Consider the following 10,537-nt stretch of genomic DNA (forward strand, 5'->3'; position numbering starts at 1 on the left):
ATACTGCTTCCCCAGATTGCCTTATTACACTTGAGGGCGTTATTACATTTGTGGTCAATTATTACATTTGTGGCTTCAACAGCCCCTTTTGAAACAACGCGTTAAGCAGGCAATACTTACTCGAACAGAAAGCGAGTGCTCTGCCATACTGATACTCGTGTTTCTATGCCAACAAACTCTCCGCGTGGACATGGTGTGGGTGTGAGCGTGTCTCTTGTCCAGGCTGGAGACTGGACTGGAACCGATTTCGTCATCTGACCCGTCGCCTTCTGGTCTCTCTACTATATCCACTGGGGTGGGCATGGGCAAGACTTTGCCGATTGGCCCCATCTGGGGGTAGGGTGAGTCTCCATTGAGTAAATTTTCTGAAACGCAAATCAAACGGTGTTTCATATTGATTTACTGCAAAGCGTACTATTTCAGAGCCTAGCGACTTGCCAGGCTTTCCCTCAATTCTGGTCCCCATAGCTTAAACCGTCATCTCTTTCGGTTGATTTGCTGATTTTGGAAAAACACTTAATATTGTTCAACGGTCATTCCAAACTGTCTGTTGCCGCGGCAATTGGTAAACTCCCCAGTTGCCTAAACAATTAACCCCTAGGTATTTTTCTTTCAGACTGGAGAGAGGTGCTCAGTGTAAGAAACGTTAAGCACTTGGTCTTGATTAGTGATCTGTACGTCGTTAATTCAACCAGGCGGTTTACTGGTTGAACATAATCTGTTTCTCAGCCATGATGTGAAATCGTCTATTTGCAACCCCTTTGTATTAAGCTACTTTTTTCTATAAAATGGCCGTTTGTATGTCAACTGTACACCATGAAGATTTCATAGTAAAATGGCGAGGTAAGTACCTTCCTCAAGAACATTGTAGCATTCTTCACAAAGGAATCTTGTTGACCTCATGTTGGATGTTCGATATGCCAATTTGGACCTCTTCTGTGAGCAAGCCCCACAAAAGACCTGCAAATGAAAACACAAAATTGAATACCAACACGCCAGAATGATATTCAAGTTATCTTATTCTTATTTTGAATGCACGTTGCGATACAACCATATACGTACTAACGGTCAAAATCGAAGTCTACGAGCAGTCCATCATTCTTAGGTTCAGTCCAGAAACGCGCGTGATAACTCACTTTCGTGCGTCGCGTTTCCTCGCACGATGTGATTTTCACGCGTGTTCGCGTGTTTGACCATGCGAGTGACCCTCGGAAAAACGAGAAACTTCACGAAGTCTTTCAAATTCGCGTACAAGCAGAGTACCCGGGAGCGCTCGCCCTGTCGCCCTGCGATAAGAATCGGAAAAACCCGAGTGTCACACGAAAATTTGCCGAAACCGGCACTTGGTCATCTGACTAGTAGCCCACCAAAAAGATAATTGTCATTGTTCTGTTTTGATAACTTACCCGATCTTTAGCCTGTTTTACAGCTCTTTTCAGATCCTGTTTAAAACGAAGAAGAAACACAATTAAGATTGATATACCCAGCTAACTATATCCAAGAACCACCTACACAAGTTTCTTTCGTTGTATTTAAAAAAAAATGCTTCTCTTTCAACAAATTCAAATTAGTGCAAACATGTTACAGCTACTTGCTACTTTTCCAGAAATGTATGGAAATACATTTCCACCGTAGTAAATGGTGAATACAGCCATTAGAGTCTAAGGCAGAACGACAAACCAGGGGTTTTATGTAATTGAAACTAGTTCTTCTTGTTTCATGTATTTAATTGAAGTCTCTGATTTGTTGCTTCAAAACTGAACGGCAAAATCTCTTTGATTTACTTTCGTTTTTATTAACGTCACACTACAACTCGTCTTTTGTATTCTCACCTCCATCCATTTATATTTTTCCTCCTCTGAGCTTGCAGCTAAAAGATGTTCTCTGCCCTCCGATATAATAGCGAATGAAAACAGGCCATGCATCTCTGGGCCACTACTTTCAAGCTGAGAAGAAAGTGTACAGTGTAAGAATAAATAGCACTCATTGGTCGAGCGCTACGGTCGAACAGAGTGTAAACCATGAACATGACGTAACCTGTAGCCCAACGCAAGGCAACTTCCAGAAATCTTGAGAAATTATCACGACTTTTCCAGACTTTGCAGTGAAGCCACTTAGTAGCCCGCGGGTCGTTGTTACACTTGAATTTTGAACGTCATTTTTATGGCCTCGAAGAGCGTAGACCATGAAAAAGTGTGGTCGATTTGTTAATTACCAACCACTCAAGCGAGGGGCTGTAAAACCCCCTGCCCCCGGTTGTTCAAAAGGTGGTAAACGCTATCCACTGGACAGCGAGATTTATCGGCTGGATAGTGTTATCTACCCTTTAGAACAACTGGGGCCTGTACTATAAATATTACAGAGGAAATCTAAATGCCATAATTTAATAAAGCAGATAATCACGGAAGGTGTGTGTAATTCTTTTCAGGATGTGCCATTTGTTTAAAAGCTTTCAAGGGGGCACCTTTTACAATATATTTGTTTAAAGCTGTAGTTTTGTATTAACAAACTTTTGCAAAGAAAGTAATTCCCCGTTGCAACGAATGTTTTTAGAAAGAGAATTCAAATTAAACTTTAAAACACCCCCGCCGTTAGCCTCGCCCCCTAATAGGTAATTTGATGTATTCAATTTTCCAAAAATGGGGCCATTTCTATTGGATTTCCTTCTATTGAGAGTCTTTGAAATCGCGCTTAAAAGGATAATAAGTCGATTTTCACAGTGCCCCCTTTAAGTGACTAAGGCCAGGGCGCGGTGGGATCCTAAGATATGATGTAATGCAGCCTCCACCCCCACAAGCCAGCCCCATTTATTGTCCTTCATCACAAGAACCAAGCTTCTTCAGCAGTCAGTGGAGAGGGTGCTGTTTAACCGCTGCTATCTCTCTCTCTTTCCCTTAGTACTTAGTGGAAAGAAAGTTGAAGTACATACCCTTACTGTATCCAGAGGTATCTGGCCCCGCACTCTGAATTGATTCGTTAAAGTCACGCCTTTACACGTGTAAAGAAGAATATCTGAAAACTGAAACAAGAAACAGAAAACAAGGTTTGAAACGGTAACAACCAAAAGTAATAACAACAACGACAGCAAAAATCTTGGCGTGTATCTGCTTGTGTCAAAGGGCACAGTGCAGGGGACTTGAAATTAAAATCTTCGCCAAAAAAATACCAAGCTCCATGAAACAAACAAACTAACAGAAAATAAAAGCTTTTTTCAATCGGTTGAACACTTAGCTCTGCACCAAAGAGCAGTATAGAGCATTGAAGAATGACGGAAAGTTCACCTAAGAAAAAGTCCACAAACATAAGATCACGTTATGACTGTTTCAATATCGTTCAGTTTTAATCTTTCGTACTTCTCAGTTTTCTTGAAGGTAGTACTTCTTTTGAATGTCTCTCCCCCCCCCCCCCCCCCCACCCTCCGTTTCTAATTATTACTTTGAGGTTTACACACGATTTTACGCCCACTTTGACAAAATCGTCTACCAGCGTACCGTAGGTCCCGTTTTCCTGTACCTTCAGTCTTATAGCAGGGGACGTTAAAGAACCCACGCACTATTCGCAAAGAGTAGGGCACGAAGCTCCCGGTGTTGTGGTCTGGCCTTTGCAATTGTGTAGTAAATTACAGTATGTGTAAAGCGCATTTGAACATATACATATGAAAAATGCGTTATATAAATGCATTATCATTATTATCATTAACATACGCGTGAATAAAGAATAATTACGCAAGAAAAGCGCAACAGAAAATGCAGTGTTTCTGTCTTACCAGGAAAAACATTCTTGGTTGTGGTCCCTTCCTATCGATCTTCTGAAGACATCCCTCCCTGATGAATTCCTAAAATGTCACAAAATCTGAGTAAAATTCGAGTCCCTCATGTTCGCGTTAAGGCATACAATCGAATGGACAAGACGTTACAGCGGAGTAAAGTTCTAAAGAGTGGCATATCTACAGGCTGTAAATGACTTTTACAAATGACTTTTGCAAGTTGTACAGAGCCACACCTCATGCACATGTATCTCTTTTCTTTTTACGCCTTCAGGTTATAATTTTATTATGCCTTGGTATGGTTCCATACATTGTACTGATTATACAGGTAAATACATCATTTACTAATACTCTTTATAAATTCTGACGCTGACTTATTTGAGCGTCAACAACGCTCATAATGTACTCAAGACGTTTCGACCGAGAAACTTCGGTCTTCTTCGGTTGTTAACATGGCATAAAAAACGGCTTTTTAACGGTTTTCATTCTTTATTCACGGTTTTTTCTTGTAGCGTAAATAACGTACGTAAAATAATGCTTGTAAACTGCTACCTACCCTTCCAGCTTGAACAAGGTTTTCAACCCCAAGTAGATCTCTTTCAAGCTCAATAATCTTTTGAAAATTTTCCTGTAAAGCAATTGAAGATTACGACTCGTGTTAGCTGAACATATGCCATACCACTCTGACTAGGCTAAAAAACGCCCAGACAGAGATTATAACTGCTTCAAATGAATATGATTTACAAAAGCAAACTGTGTAATTATTTTTCTTATTTAAAGATAGGATACATAAAAAAACGCATTTTTGCTCATATACAAAAAGTTCAAACTTCAAATTCAACGAATTCAAAGTAACTTGACCAGTCACATTATTTCTCTCTGAGAAAAAAACCGAGCCCACTATTTTAGCGGAATAGTTGCTAAGCAACGCACAGTAATTGATGTGGAGTCATCCCGAGATGACAAACGTTTTCACTACTCAAGAATGTCCTCGAGGCCGAAAAATGACTCGGGGGTAAGGAGGGTGACAAAGGTAGGAGGAGATCGTCTAATTAAAAGAAAACGATCGTAAGTCATTGATAACGGTCTCGCCCATGAAGAAGAACAGAAACAAATCTTACTAGTTTCCGTATGCTGTCTTCTACACCTTTAACTGCCTCATTCACCTCATCCAAAGCACCTAACGGAATATAGAATAGATTAACATGTAATCAGTGTCAAGCTCGAGTCTGCGGATAAAACCTTAGTGTGTAACCATTACTATCATGGAGTCCCGTTTAAGTCTGTAGTTGAAAGCCTAATGGGTGATAATTCAATTAATCTAACTTAACAATTTTATTAGATCGTACTTTGTTTGCCTTAGGAAGCAAACGATTCTATTACTAATAGCTTTACCTTTTATTCTGTACCCTATGACTGATAACTAAATCGTTGTTGTTGTTGTTGTTTTCCTGTTAGCTACAGTGAATCAGCCCAATAAGCTTAGGAACACAACCTACATTGTTATATACTAATAGATTGGGAAATTTAATTTGTACACTGCAGAATATGTATTCTCAAAACTGCATCACAAGTGTAACAGCAAAACAAACAACCCCAGAGCACTTAGTAACATTAGAACTAAGACAAAACTAGACACATCATAAAATCTAAACAAATAGTCAGTTACCAAAACTAGAGTCCACTTACTTCGAGTGTCTTGGTAGTCGATGTGTTCCCTGGGATAAAACTTTAGAAGTCCTGAAAAGAATGACTCAATTGTTAAAGAAATTATTTGTCTACGGGGTAGATATCAGGTTAGTAAACTTACACTCTCTTATAAAAGCGATTAACATTTTTTCTAACTTAAGCTAATGGGTAAAATAAAATATCACACACATTGACATACACAAGAAAAAAATCTTACTAGACCCAAATAAAAAGAGGCAATGCTATTTTTAACAGTCAAACTTAACTGATATATGTTCATCTATTTTCTTTTTTAATTTCTTATCCCACCTCTACATTGATTTTGGTGCCTATGCCATTTAAAGCCTACTGTAATGAAAAGGAAATGATAGTTTGAAACTGTTCTCCTCTACTTACTTTCTAGCAGGTACTTGTAATGGACTATTCTCTGCGAGGGCTTCAAGATAAAAGCATTGAACGGCAGATAACAGACCTTTTGAGTCTAGAAATAAAAATTAATAGAAAAATAATAGTCAAATAAAGCAAGGGAAATGCACACAATACCAAAAACGCCAAGAAGTAAATTGAAGCATCTACAATGTAGTACCTCAAATTCTTTGTAAGCGACCTCAAAGTCCTTGTAGGTTGTTGTAGCGTCCTCTAGCTCAAGCATTACTTGATCATGTCTCTTCAGATGATGCAGGTACCGCTAATTAAAGAACCATAAAAACAATCCAATCATTAAAAGCAATAGGAAATAAAAACTAACAAACAAACATACACACACACAAAATTAAAAAACACGCACGCACGCACGCACGCACGAACGAACGAACGAACGAACGAACAAAAAAACAAACGAGCGAACGAACGGACGAACGAACGGACGAACGAACGAACGAACGAACGAACGAACGAACGAACGAACGAACGAACAAAAAAACGAACGAACGAACGAACGAACGAACGAACGAACGAAATGCAATCCGCCTTAGCCTCATGCATTAAACACCTGTTTTCAAATTATTGATATCAGTACAGAATGCTTTATTTCGTTGCAAGACAAATTGTATCAGACGTTGCATTGTGGGGCTGTGCGATGATGCTCCCTATTTTTCTAAAAGACCGTGGCACAAGGGAGTACAAAGCCTCGCCTTGTGTGACATTACCAGCACAGTTTGTGTACCTTTATCTGCTTCATGTTACGTAGCATGAGGTCTCCCATTCTTGGACTCTCCTCAGTCCTGGGTGCTCCACTTGCATCCCTACAATATCAGAATAAGAAAAGAAGAAGAACATAAACAACAAATGTGATTTCTCAATATTAGACGAGAAAACCAATAACCAAGGACAACACAAAATTTATGTTGTCAAGGTCATTTGACCAGTGATTCTATTTTTCTTTGTTTGATCTTACAGCGATTTTCGATTAGGCCATCCCAATAAAATGTTTCGTTTCCCATCGCCCCGTCTCTTGTGATGGTGGGTCGGTCGGTTGGGCAAAAAACAAAAAGAATGAACACTTGAAGGGTTCTGGGTCCAGAGAAGGCCGGGCTGCTTAGTATTAAAGCCTGATTACAAAGTCAACTCGAAAACGTGGTCTTTTCGTTCGTTATTCCTTAACAGTCTATAAATAACGCAGTGTCGATGTTTATTTAAGACAAAGACATCACATCATACCAATTGTTGTTAATAAAACAAGATCATGTGTTTGTAAATTGAAGTTATTGCTTCTTTGACTAGTGAATCTAGAATTTTTTTTTTTTACTTTTCGAAAAAAATGGGTCTGTCGGGCGATGGGAAACGAAACATTTTATTGGGATGGCCTTAAGTGTTGTAAAGTCAAAACCAAAGTAATCACTGGCCAATCACAATGGACACAGACAATCCAGTGATATAAAAATGTTTTTTAAAAAGTGCTGAAATGTTGTCTCGTTTTGCGCAACTATACGGGAATAACCCCTTCATCAGTCGCAAAAGTTTTTTTTTACAGACAATCCAGTAAACCAATGAAAACCCCGAAGAAAATAAATGTATCCGGTACGAAGCGCGGGAAAACGCGTGTGAGCGAGCCACGGCTGGGTTTGGTTTTACTTTGGTTGGTTGAGAAAGAGGCGCGCGTTTTTTAAACCAATTACAAGGCGTAGTAAAGCAAAACCAAAGCAAGCGCAAATTGCAAAGCAAAGCGAAGCAACCACTGAAGTGAAAACCGCTCTCAAGCTAAGCTTTTAACACTATAGTGATGAGAGTGTTACAATCTGTAGTATCTTACCATAGATTCATTCTCTGCTCTAACTCAGCCAGGAATGAGCAGTGAAAGTCATAAATAGGATCAAATGTGGAAAACAGAAGCTTTCTTGTTGGCTCGGGAAGAACGCCATCTTCACTTACAACATCTCGGAAAGCCTGGTGCAACAAAAAAAACCCAGCAAATCAATTAAACACATCAATGACTCACTCATGAACAGAAAATACATCACACCCCTTGTCATGCAACTATAAATATTAAAAGAAGGGCTTGGACTCATACAAATCCTTTCGATCTCTTAATTAAATATCTTCACCGCCGTAACACATCTCTGTTAAATCTCGGTGGTCTGAAAATTGAGAGTCTGAGTAATTATTACATTTTGCGCTTTCGATTTTTGATTTTTCAAGAGGTTGCTCATAATTTTAGAGGAAAGTTAGGAAGGTTTTCTTGTATAAGAAGCTTATAAATGGAAACCAGACTGATCTCAAATGCAAATGCAACGCCTGTATGCGAACAACACTTCCAAAAGGACAGATAAAATACTGAAATATTTTTTACTGTCGCTGGCTACTTACAATAGTTATGACTTCTAGATCTTTGACGAACCTGTTGATGAGGAAATTGATACAAAAGAAATCAGTATTCAATGTCACTTCACAAACAAATACGAAGCAATGAAACACAGATAACAAAAGTCACAGTCAGTAATACGTACGTTCTTTCCGTGTTTAAGAGCTCTCTAGCAACATTGAAGGCAGCACCGTATAACTCCTAAAAAAAAGGAATATGTCTCTAGTTAGTAATGCCGCAAAAGCATTAATACAACAAAGCATCTTCAATTCTACGAACACATCAATTTACCACTTTGTACCTAAATGATGCCATTCATGAGACAAAATGATCAGTGATACTTAACGTAGTATTTTTAGAATGTAAAGTCAAGATACAGTACGACATTTTTAGTGAGGGAAATCCTCGTAAATACTTATTATTCACAGTAGCTCATATAAGAAGAGTACTACGCAATGTGCATGTTACATTGATTTGTGGTGTTTTAGCCTTTCTCTGTGTATTGCCACATCAACACAACAAAAGTACCACTCTGGTCAAATGAACCCATTATAGGCCCACTACAAGGCACTACAAGTTGATGAGAGGATACGATTTCAGGAACAAGGTATAAGCACTGCTAGTAACTTAAAACAAATCAAAATTGTAAGATCATCTCATTTTCCACTAACCTACTTGTACTTATGCATATGGCGACAATTGACTTGACTTCATCTTAGTAAGAGGTCACATCAAAGTACTTTCAAAACAGATCCAGCAGTTTGCCTTCAAAATGACACTTACCTTAGAGATATAGGCACCCTTTTGGAACGGGGGAGGGGTGGTTGGTGTCTCAGGCGGTGAAGCCTCCAGGTCGCTGCGGAATGGAGAAGATAGGTCCTCGAACACGGTGTCCCTTGTTTCACCAGAATCAGACGTCGTGCCACTGTCCGTGCTGTGACGAGAACCTCTACTGCCTGAAGAAAATTAATGATGGATAACATGATATTTGTTTCAGGTTCCATTAGGGCCGATTTAAACAGTACGAACTTATCACAAGGGGCAAGCTTTCGACAGACCTGCGTGTCTGTCGTAAAGATGTGGTAGGTTGATTTACACTAAGATATTTGTGTTTTAGTCAAGGCGTTAGCCTCTCGAATGCGATAATCGTAGGCAAAATCGTACCAACTAATACGCCCCTTAAGCCTGCCGGTTTTCACTAGCGACACAAGCACAAGCTCAGGCACGAGAAAAGGAAAAAAAATTATCCTTGTTCTTGTGGTTGCAAAAATGCAATGCACTTGTGCTTATGCTTGCATCAAAGCCATTTTTACGGTGAAATAAGAGCTGTTATCCTTGCGCTTGTGCTTGCGTCGCTAGTGAAAACCAGGCTTTACTTGTAATGTCTTGAACAGGAGGAAAAGAGACAATGAAATACAGATACATGTATAAACACCCAATCTGAAGGATATATTTTGCTATTAGATGATTAAGATCCTGCAAATAACCAGGAAAAGTCATATGTCCAACCACGAGGGGCACCCCTGAATAACAAGAATGTTCAAGTGGCTGGTAATATTCATAGCATCCTCGGTAACAAGGACACCAACTCCCCCCCCCCCCCAAACCAGGTGGAAATCAAGAGAATACCAGGAAAATACCACCCTTGATTGCTGGACAAGTGAACATTATACATGTACCGTAAAGTTCCCATAAGCAGCGACCACCTTTCATACGGCGATACCACACATGATAACCAATAAAGAATGGGAACTGAAGCAGGCCTTAATGGTGGATGAATAAGATTTGTATGACAGCAGATGAACAATCTGTCGGCCTCCGTATTGCAATACTAATAGAAGAAACTATGGTAGTTAAGTGGAAATTTTTGTCATGGTTTGTTGTGTAATAGTCAGAATAAACAGTGTGGTTTGTTTGCTCTTGTCAAAAGGATGAGTGCCTTCATATTATACACTGACATTTGTACCCAAGTTTGCGCAATATTTACTAGTTGCTCTAATGAGAAGAAGTCTAATACAAGTGGTATCAATTAAGTTCAGAGGGAGGCGCCGTGACCTAATAGACTTGCCACAAGTCAAGCTCGAAATGTTATTACTGAGAGGATTTTTTAAAGTCTAAGCCCTAATGATAATGCAAGTTGGATATTTGAGATCTGACTAGGTTGACGGTGGTCACTGTGCCATGTTCTTGGACATGAAACTGACAGTCTGGGTACCAACGAAATGTCAGAGAAACCACACAGAATGCTCGGAGTAAGGGTCGCCTTGTCCTGGTAGTGAAAC

The 10,537-nt window shown here is 39.5% G+C and overlaps 1 protein-coding gene across 1 annotated transcript; it reads right to left on the reverse strand.

Annotated features, from left to right (window-relative positions):
* Window positions 1–120: 120 nt before the first annotated feature.
* Window positions 121–9,211, reverse strand: LOC144640121 (FERM, ARHGEF and pleckstrin domain-containing protein 2-like; the record flags this gene model as incomplete). Its single annotated transcript, XM_078499331.1, has 16 exons — window positions 121–365; window positions 852–960; window positions 1,407–1,442; window positions 1,833–1,946; window positions 2,930–3,019; window positions 3,767–3,835; window positions 4,323–4,394; window positions 4,888–4,946; window positions 5,456–5,506; window positions 5,852–5,936; window positions 6,042–6,143; window positions 6,621–6,699; window positions 7,707–7,840; window positions 8,261–8,291; window positions 8,401–8,456; window positions 9,039–9,211. Coding segments are annotated over 16 exons (1,505 nt in total), but the record flags the coding sequence as incomplete, so codon positions are not given.
* Window positions 9,212–10,537: the final 1,326 nt, after the last annotated feature.

This window comes from Oculina patagonica, unplaced genomic scaffold, assembly GCF_052425735.1.
Source record: "Oculina patagonica isolate OP01 unplaced genomic scaffold, crgOcupat unplaced190, whole genome shotgun sequence".
NCBI lineage: Eukaryota > Metazoa > Cnidaria > Anthozoa > Scleractinia > Oculinidae > Oculina > Oculina patagonica.